Here is an 18,015-nt window from a genome sequence, read left to right on the forward strand (position 1 = left end):
TCTTGAACTCCTGGCCACAAGCAATCCTCCCTCCCCAGCCTCCCAAAGTACTTGGATTACAGGCATAAGCCACCATGCCTGGCCAGGTAACTTAAGTTTTATACAAGTCATTTTCAGGTTCTTCAACCAACAAAAGGGCATAAAATGTGTTGAGTGCTTTGGAGCTAACTCTCTACATGCATTTAATCCTCTGCAACAAAGTGAGACACAGCAGGGTAAGGGCTGCTTGACGCCAGGTGGGAAACGACAGAGCTGGGACCTGAGCCCCAATCCAGGCAGTGCCTGGGCTCATGCCCTCAGCCATCCTGCCATTCTGCCTCTCAGTGCCAGAAAGAACTGAGTCCAGCCGCCTGCCTCTATCTTTGGGAAAATAGGCCCAGGGAAGCCAAGAGACTTGCCGAAAGACACAGCAGCAGTAAGTGGTGTAGCTGGAGGCCACCCTCAGGCCAAGGAGATGCCAAAGCCTGGGCTCCTATAGTCTGGGTACACTGGCACCTCTGTCTCTCAGAATGAGGACAATGACTGTGACGTTAGCAAATACCTCTTGGGTGCTGACCATGGGCTGAGCACAATTCTGAGAGGCTGACATATGTGACTCCACTAAGTCCTTACCAACCCCTAGGAGGTAGTTATTATTCCGCCCCCCCGACTTTATAGATGAGAAAACAGACACGAGATAGTGGGTAACTTGACCCAGGACACAGGTGGACAGCGTCCACGTCAGGATCTGAAGCGGGAAGCTGGCTCCAGAGCCCGTCCTCGCCGTAACCTGAAGCAGGTAGGTAGCAAGGGGGGATTTGGCTTCTCCTAAACATGCTGGTTTTCCTCCTGAAATGCTTCTTTGACAGGGCTCAGTGTTTCTTCAGTGACTCATATTCCTTCCCCAAACCTGGCCCCCTCTGTCCGCATCTATCCTCTGTGCCCACTGGGTACAGAGGTACCCACCTCCCACCTCCCGCAGCGCTCACCCGCCTGCCAACGTACCCTTGAAGTCATCGGGTTGGTCAAAGCGCAGCCTGATCTGGTCCCGGAAGCGGCGGCTGCTCTGGCACACGCTGGTGATGCCAAAGCAGAAGCAGGGCAGGCAGGCGGCGCTGTGCTCCAGGTAGAAGTGCCCATCAGGGCAGGGGCCTGCTGGGCGGCATGGGCGGGGGCTGCAGCCGGCTGTGGTGGGCAGCCGGGCTCCGCCCCCACGCCCGGTGACACCTGCCCTCCGGCATTACCTCGTTGTGGGACGAGCTCAAGGACACCGTCAGGAATGCCAAACACCATGCCCCGGGCGTTCATGGCCTCACAGGTGTAGGCACCCTGGTCTGACTCCTTCACGTCACGGATGATCAGTGTGCCACGGCCACCCTCGCTGGTCACTGTCACCCTGGTGGGCCCCAAGACAAGTGGTGGGATCTGGCCTGGGGCACTGGACCAGCTGCCCCTCATTCCCACCCCACCACCCGGGCCCAGAGCCGCACCTGGGATGAGAGAGGATGTGGCCCCAGTTGAGCCTCCAATTGATGATGGGGGTGGGGACGCCAATGGCCACGCAGGTGAAGGTCACTGTCTGGCCCCGGGAAGCCTGGATGGACTCCCGGGGAGGCGTCACCACCTGGGGGGGCACTGAGGAGACCAGGGCAGGAGTGAGGGGTCGGGGGCAAAGGAAGGAGCGGAAGGAGGGCTCGGAGGGGCTAGGAGGGAGAAGAGTGGAGGCTGAGGCTGTGGACAGAAGCCCCCAGAACCCAGCCCAGGGCCTGCATCTCGACCCCAGCTCCCTGCTCACTGCAGCCAAACTCGTCGCTCCGGTCGGGACAGTCACTCTCCTCGTCACAGTGGAAGCTGGCTGGGATGCACGTGTTGGTAGAGACGCATCGGAACTGTGTGGGCCCGCACACTTCCTCAGGACGCTTGGTGGCTGGGGACAAAGCCAGGTGGTTCCCAACAGCCCACCCCATCCATCCTCCCTGGGCATCCCCAGGGCCACTCTCTCATCTTGCCCACATAACCCACAGCGGCCCTCGCCATGCCTAGCCCCTGCTGCACAACACTGTCCACCTCACAGCCAGCATGATGTGGCCACCAGCTGTGATCGAACCACTCATCACATTACCCGGCCCCCACCCCTCACTCCACCTGCATTCCCCATGCCAGTTATGGCTGGCACATCACTGTCACAATCACAGCGTCACCCAGCCACGCTCAGAGGCACAGAAGCGCTATCTTGCTCACATGGACAAGACCCATGTCAAAGGCACAACCAGTGGGGCTGGCATCTCTGGGCGCCAGCAATGGCCCGCACACCCTTCTCTACCAGAACGCCTGGCATAGCGTGGTCCCCTGCGGGGCTCAATGGTCTGTGCTCCCACTGACAGGCCCTCTATGGAGTGGCCAGAGGCTGAAAGTGGCCCGGGACAAGGGCTGGGCCCTGCTAGGCCTCTCTAGTGGCTGGTGACCAATGTTCTTCCTCAGGGAGATGGAGCTTGAGAGAGACACAGACAGGGACAGAGAAGTCACAGCCATGCAGGAGCGGAAGCCGCGCATCCACAGAGCAGGTGCGAGAGGAGCCCAGGAGGTAGCCGTGGACGGAGCTCAGGCGCTTCTGTTCCCCACACTCTCAGGAGCCCACGAGGCCATTCAGCCTTCACGTTGTCTGGTTCTGTGCCGTCCACTCGGACCTGTCCTTTCTTTGATTTCCCTAGCAAAGGCCCCTGAGAAGAGCCTTCCAACTAAAGCCCCCAATTACTTTCTCTCTCCCAAGGGGCTGGTGCTGTCAGGCAAGCTTAGAGCCACAGAAAGGTGTTCTCAAACTCCGCCAGTCTGTGGCATGACGCAGCCTCTCCCCAGAGCTTGCTGTGGAGTGGGCAGGGGAAGGAAGGCAAGGAGAAGCTGGACAAGCTCACAGCAGGAACATGGACACGCGCCCAGACGCACCACCCAGGACCACAGAAAAAGGCCTGAAGATTATCCTCAATCTCGCACTAACAAGCATCAGGCTTCTCGCGGGATGGGACATACAGGATACCACCTGATGTGGTCGCTGCCTCTCCAGCCTCCCCCTCCTATTTAACTGTCAGGATGCCCATAATGTCCACGACTGGAAAAGATGGATACCATAAGGGTGGGGCAGTGGGAGGCTGGAAGCATGGATGGGAGGGAAGAAGGATGACAGATGGATGGGTGGATAGATGGATGAAGAGCTGGGTGGATGGATAATGGGTGTATATGTGGGTGCATGGGTAGCTGGGGAGTTGGACAGATGGATGGGTAAGGCTCTGACTCGCATACATACACCAAGGACCATCACCAAGGGACCTTGGCACATAGAACCCTCCTAGCCATTCATCTGAGCCACATACAAAACAAAGAGAAGCTTTACGGTAACAAAAATAAAGGAAAGAAACGAAGAGACACGAACCACAGGCAGGCTAACCACACAGCTTCACCGAAGGCCAGCTCAGGGCCAAGGGGCCTTACGGCTCTGGTCAGAGATAAACCTTGGAGTGTGTCTCCAGGGCCTTCCGCACTCAGCCAGGGAGAGCAAACAAACAGCCTCGGGGGACTGGGGAGGGCGGAAAGCGGAGGGGCAGGGTAGGGGCGGGGCAGGAGCAAGCGGCCTGGGCAGGGCAGGGCAGGGGGGCCTCAGCTGGACCCTCTGACACTCACGGCAGCTGGCTTCATCAGTTCGGTCCTCACAGTCAAAGTCACCATCGCAGCGCCACAACTTGAGGGCACAATGTCCATTCCCGCAGGGGAACTCGTTGGGCTCACAGGGTGGCGGGGGGCCTAGGAGACCGGGCAGGGGTCAGCAGCATCCTCCCGGGCCAGCTTCCCACTCCCCGCACCCAGCTGCACCCCTGCCGGTGCGCACCACAGTCCAGCTCATCGCTGCCGTCCTCGCAGTCCTCCTGTCCGTCACAGAGGTAGTCTCTGGGGATGCAGTGCCCACTGCGGCATGCGGCCTCCTGGGGCCCACAGGGCAGGGGCCTGACGGAACCGGGAAGCAGGGGCTGAGGAGCGTGGGTGACTGGTGGCTGTCGCATGATGGTTGTCTCTGGCCGGGGCGGTAAAGGTGTCGTCTCCACGAGGAGAGAGAATGTGGGGCTGATCCCCAGGACTGGCTCCTCTGTGGATAGATTCCGCTTGGCATTTGGCAGAAGCAGATGGCTCCTCACCTGCTCCTTGTCCCCAACCCTCCCCAGGCCCACCCTGTACTCCCGAACACCACTCCCTGCCGCCCCGTCTGGCTCTGTCATCACCCTTCCTATGCCCCTGTCCTCTGCCTGCACCAAACCCTCATAGACCTTGATGGGCTCCAAGACCAGGTGTAGGACCCTGGCCCTCTCCTGGCGCCCAAACCACTTGTGGCCCCAGACATCCCCTCACCGCAATTGAGCTCATCAGACATGTCCCTGCAGTCGGGCCGCCGGTCACAGCGATACTCCAGGGCCACACACTCGTTGTAGCTGTGGCAGGCAAACTCGGCCTCCGTGCAGGCTCTTGGGAACTGGGGCACTGCGGGTGGAAGGAAGCAGACTGGAGTCAGAGGTGGCAGGAGGGAGGTGTGGGAAGCTGTAGGTGCTGTGTGGCTGGAGTGGGCTTCAGGGCCCTGTGTCAGGCAGCTCGGTTTCCGGCAGGCACAGCGAGGGCAAGGAGCACATACTAGACATATCCACAGCACGCGTGGGGCGTGGGGCATGGGACATGTGGCAGTGGCCTCCCCCATCTCTAACACAGGCCCCACACACAGTTGACATGCCACGTGCATGCAGCTACCACACCACACACATGCAGGCCACAGCCTGGCCCCAGTGAGGACAAAGAAGGAGGGGAGAAGGGAGTGCCCAGCTGTCTTGGGCTGTGCCCAGCCAGCCATCTTGCCCACACCCTTCTTTCCCCTCCATCCTTTAAAAAAATTTTTTTTTCTCTTCTTTTTTATTTTTTTAGAGACAGGGTCTTGCTATGTTGCGCAAGCTGGTCTCGAACTCCTTGCCTCAAGCAATCCTCCCGTCTCGGCCTCCCAAAGTGCTGGGGTTACAGGCGTGAGCCCCCGCACCTGGCCTCCTCTCCAACCTTAACTTCTCTAGGAACCTGGCTGGGCCTGGGCCTGGCTTACACTCTCACCTGGTGTCACTGCGACCGCCACAGCGGCCGGCGGGGGTGGGGGGGTCTGTGCTGGAAAGGAAGATGTGGTCAGTGGCTGTTCCACCTGGGAGCCGGGAGCTGAGGGCTGCAGGGCTGGGCCAGGCCACTCCACCATCCCTGGCCAGGAGGACTCATTGAAAAGTGAGAGAGGAGGGCTGACCCCCAGCAGTCTTTAGACCTGGGCCTGATGATGCAGAAGGGCAAGCTTGATCTCTGGGTACAATAATTAAGGGTTTTTGTTTGTTTGTTTTGTTTTAGAGGCAGCAGGGTTTTGCTCCGTCACCCAGGCTGGAGTACAGTGGCATGATCCTAGCTCATTGCAGCCTCAAACTCCTGGGCTCCAGTGATCCTCCTGCCTCAGCCTCCTGAGTAGCTAGGACTACAGGCGTGCACCACCACGCTTGGCTTTAATTGAGGTGCAGAAAAAGGGAGGTGATGGTTTCACTATTTTTTCCTAATTGGGCTACACCATGGTAGGGGATGGAGTTTGTTCCATTCTGAATTCCACTGAGTCAGGGTCTTCCCAGACAGAGGGAACTGAGATGGAGACAGGGCTGAGAACCACACCTGTGAGGGATGAACTAAGGCTGTTCGGTCTAGAGAAAAAAAAAAAGACTCAGGAGGTTAAAACAGGAGATCAAGGGCACAGTAGAAGGAAATCCTGAAACAGGAGGAATAACATCTCCTTCATAGGAATTGCTGTGAAGACTGACCCAGAGGCTGGAAATAAAGGCAGTCAGTGCTCAGTAAACAGTTGCTGGTTATCATTAAGTACTAATGTGTTTTGGACTTGGAAGTACAGGATAAATAAAGGCCTGATTACCTATTGTCAATGGGCAGAGGTCTAGAAGGAAGGAGCAGAACTCGGGTCTAATGGGTATGTGCTAGAGGAAACAGTCTGTGCTCTACCAAGCCAAGAACTGCGTAAAGATCGATGGGGCAGACTCAGGAGGTAGTGAGCTCCCCGTTTCTAGTGGTGTGCAAGCCCGAGTTGGGTGCCCATGGCGGGGACACTGAAAGGGGACCCCACAAGTCTGGAGGAGGCGACCCCAGACCCCAGGATAGGCTCACCTGTGCCCAGGCGTCGGAACTGGAATCCCTGGGGAGAGGTGATGTAGGAGGCCATGGAGCCGCTGGAGATGACCCTGAGCAGCACCTCCTGAATCTGAGCCCCATCCGCATTCCCTTCCGAGCCCACATCCAGCTCCACAAAAACCCAGCCATCCAGCTCCCTGGGGATGGAGATGGGCAGGAGAGGAGGGTCAGCGAGACGCCTGTGTTCTCAGCTCCTCCGTGAGGCTCCTGCCCCGACACTCAGGCCCTGTTCCAGGAGAGCCTGTACCCAAAGAAGGGCAACTAAAGGTCCCAATGATCCCCCCACCAATTCCTGAATTTCCACCCATAGCGACTCATCCCATAGGCCTTTCCGCGGTGCCAGGCTTCCTTCCTTCCCATCCTCATCAGCCCCCTCCAGGTTACCCACTCAAGTCCCCCAGCAGCCCCCAGGGGGCCCCTTCTCACTTGATGAACACCACACTGACAACCTGGTCTCCGGGAATTTTCAAGTACTCCGACTCCAGCTGGGGAGGGACACAGTGCCATCAGCCCCAGAGGCCTTCACCCCATCCTCGGTCCTGCCCTGCCACACCCGCGAGCTTCCCAAACCCCCTTCACCTCACCGTGTCTACCACAGCCTCGGACACCTCTCGGAACTCTCTGGAGCCTGCGTCCTCCAGCTGAGGGCTGTACTCCATGGAGCGAGTGAAATTCACCAGGGCTCGGAAATAAACTGGAAAATCGAAGGAGGATCATTTTGAGAGCCCCAGGGTGGCATGTAGTGGCCTTAGGCAGTTGGACCATTCAGGCAGAGTTGAGGGGATGGCCCTGGGAGGCCTCCCTTGAGGCTGACACCTGTGTGCCCACGGCTACGCCCAGGACTGACTGTAGGTATACATGCTCAGGGGTCAATGCCAAGGCCCCAACTTGACTGAGGGGCTTTAACTAACAGGGGAAATGGCCTGATCCAGAAACCAAGTGCTAGTGCAGATGAGGAGACCCCCACAGTTCAGAGGAGGGCTGGACAAGAAGGGGCGGCTCCCAGAGGGGGCTGTCCTGGCACAGGGATTACCTGAGTGTGACTGGGAAAGGCTCTGTCAGCCTTCCTCGGCCAGTTCCTACTCATTCCTCAGGACTTGGCTCAGCCACTGTCTCCTGATCTTCCTGATCTGCCCTGGCTGGGGTAGAGACCACTCCCCTGGGCTCCCACAGTGCCCTGCTTTCCCTAGCAGAGCACCTTCCACCGTGTACTGCATAGATTCTGCCAGGTTCCACATCACAGTAACAATCGTGAGTTCTAAGGTCAGCCGCGCCTCAGGCACTGACCTCGGCTCTGAGTTTCTGTTTCCTAATGGGGATATTGACTGCATGCACCACCTGGGTTGCTGCGAGGAGCATGACATTGTGCTCACATGCACCAGGCCCTTGTACTCAGATGCAGCGCCTGGCATACAGTAAAACACCTGAGAATCAAAGCTGCTGTGGTCCTCTCTCCACCACCAGACTCTAGGCTTGATGAGGGGGAACCTGGGGTTTCATTCACGCCCGCATCCCTAGTGCCTGCTGAGTGCCTGGCACACAGCGGGTTCCTCGAAAGTGATGGCTGAATAAATTCATCTCAGACTGGTGTGAACATACACATGCATCTGTTGTTTCTTTCTTTTTTTTTAGGCAGGGTCTTACTCTGTCACCCAGGCTGGAGTGTGGTAGCACAATCACAGCTCACTGCAGCCTCAAACTCTAAGGCTCAAGCTATCCTCCCACTGCAGCCTCCTGAGTAGCTGGGATTACAGGTGCATGCCACCATGCCCGGCTAATTTTTTGACTTTTGATAGAGATGGGGTCTTGCTATGCTGCCCAGGCTGGTCTCAAACTCCTGGGCTCAAGCAATCCTTTCACTTTGGCCTCCCGAAGTACATCTATCATTTCTTAAGCACCTACTATATACGAGACATTTTATGCTCATTATGTTTCACAATATTTGTGAATTCATGTATGCGATAAATATGAATGAATAAGAGTGACAAATGAGTCATATACAAGCCAAGCATCCCTAATCCAAAAATCTGAAATCCGGTGTGTAGGTGGCAGAGCAGGGAGTGGCACTGTCTGTGCTACTGCCAGGCCCATCCTCCTCCCGCTTTACTCTGTCCGTCAGGCCCACAGGTGCACAGGACATTCTTGCTCTGTGGCTCGAGTGAAGAAAGCCCTGGCGCTGCCTGCCCTGAACCACTGGGCCAGGCTCCTGGGTGCCGGGTGGGTGGGGCTCTGTGGGCTGGAGTGTGGGGGCCATGGCTCAGCCACAGAGGCCCCTTGTGAGCCGGCACAGAGGCCCATTGAGAGTCCCCCCACCCAAGCCCCTGGCCTCAGCCCCACGGCCCAGCGCGGGTGAGGAGGCCAGGCCTCTGCCCAGGAATGTGCCCGCTCCTGGGGAAGGGGGCTGGAGCTCCACAAAGCCCCTTTCTACTAGGGCCTGGGAAGGGCACAGGCCCTCCAGCCTGACCCCACCCCACTTTGTTCTTCGAGACCAAAGGCAGGTCCAGGCGAACACCTCCCGTCTCCCACCCTGCAGCTGGTGCCTGAGCATTGGGGCAGAAGGTGAGGCCACCTCTATTTCAAGAACCAGCCCCCGGGCTGGGCGCGGTGGCTCACGCCTGTAATCCCAGCACTTTGGGAGGCCGAGGCTGGCAGATCACTCGAGGTCAGGAGTTCGAGACCAGGCTGGTTAACATGGTGAAAATACAAAAATTAATCAGGAGTGGTAGTGCGTGCCTGTAATCCCAGCTACTCGGGAGGCTGAGGCAGGAGGATTGCTTGAACCAGGGAGGCAGAGGTTGCAGTGAGCCGAGATTGTGCCACTGTACTGCCTTCCAGCCTGGGTGACAGAGTGAGACTCCATCTCAAAAAAAAAGAAAAAGTAAAGAAAAAGAAAAAAGAACCAGCCTCCAGAGCCAAGGACACTGGTGCAGCCAGCAGGGGGAAGGCTGCCCTGGAATAGCGGTGCTCTCTGGCCAGTCCTTTCCCTCCTCTCACCCTATCTGGTGAGTCGCCTTGGAGCCAGAGGCCGGGAAAGGGAGACAGCTGCCCTGCACTCAGGGTGGAAGTGAGGGCTGCACACCTGACTAGCCCTGGCCCCAGAGCAGGCTACTCACCAACTCCTGATTCCCATCCCTGCTCAACAGAACTCCCTGCAATACACCCAGGCCCCCGAACTCCAGCCCTGGGTCCCTGTGGGTCCCTCGGGTGGGCCCAGGATCGGCCTGTGCTGGGGTGGACACAAGTGGCCTCTGGAATGCAGGGCCTGCAGGGCTGCTGCACCCATCTCTGCCCGACCAACACCCCATGGGGAAGAACGCCCGCCAGGGTCCCAGCCCACTGTGTTTAGATCTGTGGGCCCAGGGTGGGCCTGGCTGTGTCCAGGCAGTGGCTGGCCTGGCCCCTGGACTCTGCAGGGAGGTGCCTCTGAGCCTCTTGTGTGACTCACAGCAAAGTGCAGGTTAGGAAGGAAGAGAACAGGGAGAAAGGAGAGAAAAGGAAGAGTGGGGAGAGAGGATGGGGAGGGAGGCAGAGGGAGAGCAGTGCTCCCACCTGGCCAGGGCCTGGGTCACTTACTGAGAGGGGACTCCTCATCAGTCTCCAAGACCATCATGCCAGCCACGGGCAGGCGGCCCAGGGGCAGCCCTGAGCCTGCAGAGTAGAGACAGAGGAGGCGAGAAAGGACATTGACAGCGAGAGGACGAGATGGAGAGAAGCAGAGAGAGAGGCAGAGACATTGCAAGAGAGAGGGAGACACAAAGAGACAGAAAGACGGAGACAGAGATACAGAAAGTGGGGCGGGGGAGAATGAGAGAGAAAAGGTAAGACAAAGGTGAAGAAAAAGGCAGAGGGAAAAAGAAAAAATAAAAAAGAACAGGCAGAGGGGAGAGAGGGAAAGACAGAGGGTGACAGAAGCAGAGATGGTGAGCCAGAGAGAGGGAGAAGAACAGGATGAGGCAGAGGGAGGAGGTGCAGAGACAGACATTCAAGGAGTGGGGAAGAGGGTCCAGGGCAGGGAGGACAGGGGACACACACAGACATGCAGACAAGGGTCAGAGCAGGACACACGGGCATGGGGGAAGACAGAAAGAGACAGGTCAGAAGATGGAAAGAAACTGGGGGAGGAGAGGTGGGAAGGGGTCCTAGGGAGGGGAGGCTCTCAGGGACGGGTCTTGACACACAGGGGGCTGGAGCTGAGCCAGGGAGCCACAGCCATGCCCAGGGGGAGGAGGGGAAGAGCCATCTCAGGGGCTGGAGTCCAGGGTCTGGGACTGGGCCAGAGCCTAGACATGGCCCCATGACAGGTAGGATGGCCCTGGCTCATGGGCGCAGCGGGGGCGCGGCCCTTGGTCAAGTCTGAGCGGGCACCCTGGGACCCCAGGATCAGAGAGGCACACCTGCTGCCTCCCTGACTGCCATTCAGCCCAGCTGCCTGGACCTGCCCCAAGGGCAGCTGGCAGGAGCCATGGTTTGGGCCTGGAGGGTCTGAGGCCCCACCTGTTTCCACTTGCGAGGAAAGGCACCTACCCTGGTCTTGGGCCCCCTCCAGCTGCTGTGCCCTGTTCCCCACCTCTTCCCCCTCTGGCCTCGCCTGCCCTCACAGCTGTTTCTCAGGGAGGGCAGGTGGGCTGGCCAGGACTGCCCAGCCGGGGCAGAGCTGCTGCAGTGGGCAGCCCCTGGGGAGGGGCTGGAGATGGTTCATGAATGGATAGGGTGGACTCAAAGGCAAGCCTGGCTTGGCCAGAGGCAGCTCCAGGGACACATTAGCATAGGCCATTCCAGGACAGGACGTGCCATGTGTGCCTGGGGCCCACCTGACACTCCCTCTGCCAAGCCCCACCCAGCTCCCAGGCATCCTGCAGCCTCGTGGAGACCTACATGCGGAAAACCTTCAGGCGGAGCCCAAGTCCAGGCTCTGGGAGGTCACAGTCAGGACCAGGTTACCCAGGCACCCACCCTCCTTTCTACACTGACCCAGTTAGGATGCTACCCTCTGGCATTTGAAGGCCCCTGATATGTCAGCTAAAGGGAGGTGACTCCACCCCTGAAGTAGGCCCAGGCCAGATTTGGCCAAGTCCTGTCTAGGGTGAAGGCAGCCCTGGATGCCACGGGATGGCCCAGTGGTTGGTCTGACCTGAGCACCTGCTCCATCCTTGGCCCTGGTCACAGATTGTCCCGGGAGCTGCCTCCCAGAGAGGGCGGTGGGAACCATAAAGAGCCACAGGGCCTTGTCCTGGGGTAGGTCCTTCTCCGCCCAGTATCCCAGAGTGGAAGGAAGCGGGGACTATGAACCCCCATCCCAGTGCTGGGCCAGTCTGACCAGGGTGGGGGCTGACTCTCCTCTCTCCAAGAGCCTAGGCTTGCCTCCCTAAGTTAGGAACCCTTGCTTCCCAGCAGGTGACCCACCTTAAAGGCAGGGTTCTCTCCCAAGCCTAGGGTCAGGCTCGATCTGTGCCCTGCCCGCCCTGCTGGCTGCCCGAATGCCCGATTCCACAGAGCCCCTCTGTTCGGCTTGTCTTTGCCTGAGATCCCCAGCTCTGTGCCCCCAGGAGGGCTCTGGGGAAGGACTCAACAGCTGAGCTGCCCTGGGAGGTGAGAACTTTGCTTTGAATGTGAAACAGCTGACTGGCTCTCAGTCTCCAGCAGAACTGGGCTTTACCTGCCCAGTGCCCTGATACCTGTGCCTGTGGCATGGGCAAGTACAGGACCTGGCCACACCAGCCTTGCAGGGACCTGCCAATCAGTCTGCACAACTGTCACTCAGCAGGTTAAGAGATCACACCCACTTCTTCTTGCTTTGTACCCCAGGGCAGGCCCAAGGAGCCCTCGAGGCCCTCCGCCCAGGAGACTGGCTCTGGGGCTTCCCTGAGGGACAGAAGGGAGACCTGCGGGAGGCCCGCAGCAACTTACCCATCTGGAAGTCCCCGCTGCCCAGGTCCCCACTGCCCAGGTCATCTATAAGCAAAAAAGAGACGTAATCAGCACCAACAAGTATTTGTTGAGTACCTACTGGGTGTCAGGCACTGTTCTGGGCACCTAGTATACGGTGGGGCAGGGTTGAGAAAGCACAGAATGGTCGGTCACCCTCCTCCCCATGCCTAGGGAGGGCTGGCCTGTGAAAGTCGGCTTGGAAGCCTCCATCACAGAGGGTGTGGGCCAGCTGGGCTCGATGGCTCAAGCCTGTAATCACAGCACTTTGGGAGGCCGAGGTGGGTGGATCACTTGAGGTCAGGAGTTCAAGACCCGCCTGGCCAACATGGTGAAACCCTGTCTCTACTAAAAATACAAAAATTAGCTGGGTGTGGTGCCACCCGCCTGTAGTCCCAGCTACTCAGGAGGCTGATGAAGGAGAATTGCTTGAACCCAGGAGGCAAAGGTTGCAGTGAGCTCCGACTGCACCACTGCACTCTAGCCTGGGCGACAGAGTGAGACTCCATCTCAAAAACAAAAAACAAAACAAAACAAAAAAAGTGAGAGAGAGAGAGAGGATGTGGGCTGAGGCCCCAAAATCCAGGGACTCAAATTATCTGTGCAGTGGCTGGGGTGGGAACGGGCGGATCAGACTAGCCTCCAGGTGAGAACAAGGAGGTGGGGTACGGGATGCGGGATCGTCCTGCAGGCTGCATTGCCAGCCACCTGCCCAGTGGGTCCTGACCGTCCCAGGCTGCAGAGTGATGACCAGCCCAGGGCCACACAGGTTGTAAGTGGAGGATGCTGGGGTCATGGGGACCAGGGCTCAGGACACACCCAGCCCATCTCTTGAGGCACCACCTTGTGGAACTTCATGGGGCCTCTTTAAGGACCAGTGGGAAGAAGCGCGGTCTCACCCCCCATCCCTCTGCTCCCAGCCTCGCATCCTTGGCTCACCTCCCGAGATGCTGTCAGCCAGCATGTCCTCATCATCAGAAAGGTACGAATGTGTCCAGCGCATTTGGCTTGCTGTGACGGTCTCCGTGTCCTCAGGCAGAGACAAGCCATCGTATGCCCTCAGCCCGTGGGTCACCTATAAGTGAACGAGAGCCGATTGGGTCTCTCCAGCTCCCACTGAGCCCCACGGTCCTTCCCCTCACTTCCAGGGGGACCCAGAATCCCACCCTCAGGCCCTCTAGTGGTTAAATTTGACTTAGTATGGCTCAGTGAGCCAGGCTGGGGCTGAACCCTTTTGACTCAGTTTCCCCAAGTCCCATTAGCCCCTGGAGGCTTCAGAGCCCAACCCTGTACATTCCGAATGAATCCTCAAATAAAGCAGACAATAAAACGTAAATCACTTTGGTAAGTAAAGACTCCTTTTCCTTTGGAGAAGGCAAGGGACACCCAGGACATGAGTGAGTGGAAGGGGGGATGTGGGCAGGTAAAGGGGTGACTTCGGCCAGCGCAGATGGGGGGCACAGGCAGGTGGAAGGCTGGCCAGGGTCAGCATGGGTGGGGACACAGGCAGAAGTTGAGGGCGAGCTGTTCAAAGCTGTTGCCTCCCCAGGCAGCTCCTTCCCAGGCCATTTGGCTCCTCTTCCTGCCTCACTCTGGCCTGCCCGTCTCCAGGCTGCAGGGAACACATTCCACTGTGTTGGAGAATTAGCTTTGGCACATGCAGCCACACTGACAGGCTCATCCCTGGGCCCAGCAGCGCGGAGGCGGAGCTCAGCATCTGGGCTGAATGGGGACAGGCGTGGTGTCAACTCCACGTGACCTCAGGCTGCTGCCGAGCCCAGGATAAGCTCCACCTTGGGGCCTGCAAACTATGTGGGTCGGAGCAGAAGGGCCCCAGCGGCCAGAACACCTGCCTTCTCAGGTGTGGGTCGTCGGGGCAATGAGTGCCTCTTTTCCCCTAGAGAAGATCCGGATGATTCCAAAGCAGTTTTACCAAATAACTTAGAGGAAAACAAACCCAGGGGAGCCCAAGGGAACCCCGTGGCCCACAAGTGTGCAGATTCAGGATGGCTGGACCCCAGATTCCACAAGCACAAGTATGCACAGACTGGTAATGGCCTGGCGTGAGGGCCTCAGGCCCTGCCCTGGCCTTAAGCCAGAAGGAAATGGTCTTGCTTTTGAAAATCAAACCCACAAGGGCTAGACAAGGTGGTGAGGTCCAAGCCAGAGCAAAGGCCAAGGAGGAGAAAAAAACAAAGAGCCAGCCAGGCCCCCTTCCCTCCCCACCCCTACTGCTCCCACAGTGCATGTCCCTCGCGCCTCTGGCCTTTCTCACGCTGGGCCCTCTGCTGGAATGCCCTTCCTCTCTTTGTTTCTCAGGCGAACTCCAATGCATCCTCCAAAATCAGCTTAAATAACACCTCCCCCACCTACTCAGGAATAAGGAGGAACAAACGACTGATTGATACGCGTGGATCTGAAAGAAGCCAGACACACAAGACTACAAACTATACGATTCCATTTACATGAACCCTTAGGGGTGAAAGTCTAATCCATAGTGACAGAAAGATCAGTAGTCGCTTGAGACCAAGGGCAGGCTGGGGGTGACTAGGAAGGGGGCACAAGAGACACTTCTGGGGTGATGGTTCACTGGGCATACATATCTCATTACTGACTGTACCCTGAAAATGGGTATATTTTGTTGTGTGTATTTATGCCTAAATAAGGATAACTAGAAAGAAACTCTCTTTGTCCCAACTCCTTGCTGTTCACAGTGACCTCAAGCCCAGTCTGGTTCTGGGCCCTCCTGGGCTCACAAGGTTACTGTCTGTACCTCCGTTGGAATGGAAGCACCTTGAAGGCTAGGGCTGTGATGAATTCATCTCCACCTTTTCTGCACCCCGTGCTCAATAAATACTTGAATGAATGAATAAATGAATGGACAAAAACGTCATCACCTATGAATTCCAGTCACTCCTTGAAGATGACTTGCTTTGGGGAGGCACCACCTACCTCTGTGCAATCTATAAGCATCTCCTGTCCTAGGCTGTGAGCTCCCTGGGTGGGGGAGTGCCTGGGTGCCATTTGTTCATCTTTGTGTTTGCGGTGCTCTCAGACCTTGGGGAAGGTCTGCATTGTCCACATCTTATTCCTGCTTTGGCCTAAAGCCCTTACCCCCAACAATCCACGGGCAAATGTTGCCTCCTGTTCCTTCTCCTCTCCCTGCCCTCTCCCTGTGCACAAGCGCCCAACCCTGTCCTCCTGAGTGCTGGCCTGTGGACGTCTAGGCTGTGCCCATGGGATATGCAGTCAGGAGTGTGCTTTAGAACTCCCAGGAGCTGGTGAGAAATGCAGATTCCTGGGTTCCTTCTCAGAGACAGTGAGTCAGGTTCTTCCATCCCAGGAGGGTGGTCATAGTTGTGCATGTCCAGGGGATTCCCACAGCCGCTGGTTAAGAACCGTAAGACCAGCCCCTACCAGGGGCTCTGCCTCCTCCCCTGGGTGGGGTACAGGGCAGTGTTCCCACTGGCTGGAGCACGCCTGACTGACCCATCGTGGGTATGAGGCTGGGACTGGTGCAGGGGCACTGACTCTGGTTAGAGGAGATTTGAGGGGGTCCCCTCAACCTGGTGGGGGGCTCTGTCAATGCCAATCCCCCTCCCATTGCAACCAAGGTTATGGAGGGCATGCCTGGAGCACCGTGACTCCCAGCATCTCCTAGGCACTGCCATCTAGAAAGGAAAACCTAGCGGTGAATGACGAGCAAGGTCCAGAGCTTTTCCCAGAGAGTAGGGAGCTGGTCGGGGGGTGGCGGCGGGGGTGGCCTTGGGACCAGACAGGAAATAGCAAAGTGAGATTCAACATGGAAAGAAAGCCAGGAACACACATCTGCAGGGAGAGGGGAAAGAGAGGCCAGAGCACGTCGGGACTTGGACAGAAGTACCCCACACTCCACCAGAGAACTCCAGAGAACGGATCCCTCCATCTGCCAGTCTGCTCTTGCTTGCAGCCCCCACCCTAGGGTCTGAGGATCCAGTGTCAGATCAGGACCCACAGCAAGGAATAAGTCAGCAAGAGCAGAGAGTTCCTTTGTAAAAAGCCGAAGATCAAAAGGTTCCAGCAGCTGTATTTCACATCTGGGAGAGGAGATGGAACCAGACAGGAAAGAAGCTCCCAGAAAGAGCCAAAAGGAACTTGAGACTTGACCATAGAAGGACTTTGGACCCAGAACGGGAAAGTCCAGGATCTGCTTGAGGAATAATAACAGCTAACATTTATTGGGCACTTACTATGCACCAGGCACTCCTAAACCAGGTTATAGGTCTTATGGGGCTCCACTGAGAAGGGGGGCAAAGAGAGCGGAGAAAGTCAGGTTACCTGTGGAAACTGGCATGTGGCAGGGCTGAGATTTGAACCCTGGTGGTCAGGCTCCAATACCTAAGCAGCTACCACTGTGCTATATCACCTCTGTGACCAGGGGTGTGCAATGAGGCAGATAGGAGATCACTGGGAGTCACTCTTGCGAAGCCTCTCAGCCACACCGCACGCCACTTTGCAATATATTTCCTCAGCCTAGTATCACCTGAGTTGACAGTGACCCTTGGAGGAGGCTGAGGAGGTATGAAGGCTCCCCTTTCCCAGTGAGCCCTGGGAGATGTGTCTGCCCAGAGCACAGGTGAGGATCTGGCATCCCCCCCAAGCCTTCTGCTCACCAGGAAATGAGGCAGGGCTGGACCTCTGGGCTGGCCATGAGCCCTAAGCAGAGAGCAACACCAGGGAGCCCAGGGTTGGCCGGTCCCTGTCCCCAACCTGACCAGCTCTCAGAACGGCCCCATGGGATGCCTGAGCGGGCAGTGGCCTGGGACCATGCAGCATGTGCCTCAGGTCCCAAGGAGGGCCATTAACGGCTCCAAGGTCAGAGGCAGAAATAGAACCCAGGTTTCCTGCCCTCCAGCCGGTCTCCGGCGGTGAGGGAGCCCGGCTTCCTCCCAGAGGAACCCAGCACTTCAGGCATGTGTTGGAGCCGGACGGGGAGCCGGAGAGGAGGGATCTAGGGGGGCAGACCTCGGCCAGAGAGGAAGGAGCTAAGCAGAGAGGGGGATTTTCCAGACCCTGCAGTTCCTGGTTGGGGTGAGGGGGGGTGCAGGCAGCTGACTCAACCGGGCCCAGGCCAGAGAACTGTTCTAACAGGCTGAGAACAATTGCTTGGGGCCAGGATGCAGGCAGGGCGACCCCCAGTGGGCAGGCATTCCTTGAACACTGGCGGGACTGTAGGCGAGGGCTTCTGGGAGGCACCCAATCCCAGAGGTGGGCTATGTCTGGGCCCTCCTGGTGAGAACGAGGGTCACATGGAACTCCCGGTCCAAGCTGTGTCCTTGGGGACAATGAACGCAGGCTGGATCCTCCTCTCCTGGCCTGGGTGAGGATAAAGAGGCAGACAAGGCTGGCTAGGAAAGGACTCAGCACGGAGGAGAAAACCACAGGAGTGGGGCACAGAACGGAGAGCAGGCGGGAGAGGTACAGGTACGGAGAGCAGGTACAGATCACTTGAGGCCAGGAGTTCGAGACCAGCCTAGCCAACATGGCGAAACCCCATCTCTACTAAAAATACAAAAATTAGCCCAGCGTGGTGGTGCATGCCTATAGTCCCAACTACTCAGGAGGCTGAGGTAGCAGAATTGCTTGAACCCGGGAGGCAGAGGTTGCAGTGAACCGAGATCGCACCACTGCACTCCAGCCTGGGCGACAGAGCGAGACTCTGTCAAAAAAAAAGTTTATAGCAAGCTCATTTGGTGCCAAGCCCTGAACTGAACTGACATGAAGCTATTCAGAGTGTGTTCACTCCACTCAGAGGGAAGAGTCCTGTGTTTCACTGTAGCAATATTACTGTTGTTTGATCACGGGGTGTGACCCCCAGACTCC

The 18,015-nt window shown here is 57.6% G+C and overlaps 1 protein-coding gene across 1 annotated transcript in view; it reads right to left on the reverse strand.

Annotated features, from left to right (window-relative positions):
• Positions 1-18,015, reverse strand: part of HSPG2 (heparan sulfate proteoglycan 2) — a 113,333-nt gene that overhangs the window by 60,534 nt on the left and 34,784 nt on the right. Inside the window, exons 2-13 of the mRNA XM_032759223.2 lie at positions 13,093-13,228; positions 12,136-12,180; positions 6,813-6,922; positions 6,655-6,713; positions 6,205-6,365; positions 4,375-4,503; positions 3,860-4,114; positions 3,655-3,774; positions 1,775-1,906; positions 1,470-1,614; positions 1,224-1,375; positions 985-1,131 (exon numbers count right to left, since the gene is read on the reverse strand). Coding sequence (XP_032615114.2) covers positions 985-1,131; positions 1,224-1,375; positions 1,470-1,614; positions 1,775-1,906; positions 3,655-3,774; positions 3,860-4,114; positions 4,375-4,503; positions 6,205-6,365; positions 6,655-6,713; positions 6,813-6,922; positions 12,136-12,180; positions 13,093-13,228 — 1,591 coding nt within the window. The remainder of the gene's footprint in view (positions 1-984; positions 1,132-1,223; positions 1,376-1,469; positions 1,615-1,774; positions 1,907-3,654; positions 3,775-3,859; positions 4,115-4,374; positions 4,504-6,204; positions 6,366-6,654; positions 6,714-6,812; positions 6,923-12,135; positions 12,181-13,092; positions 13,229-18,015) is intronic.

This window comes from Hylobates moloch, unplaced genomic scaffold (genome assembly GCF_009828535.3).
Source record: "Hylobates moloch isolate HMO894 unplaced genomic scaffold, HMol_V3 SCAFFOLD_9, whole genome shotgun sequence".
NCBI classification, from domain to species: Eukaryota; Metazoa; Chordata; class Mammalia; order Primates; family Hylobatidae; genus Hylobates; species Hylobates moloch.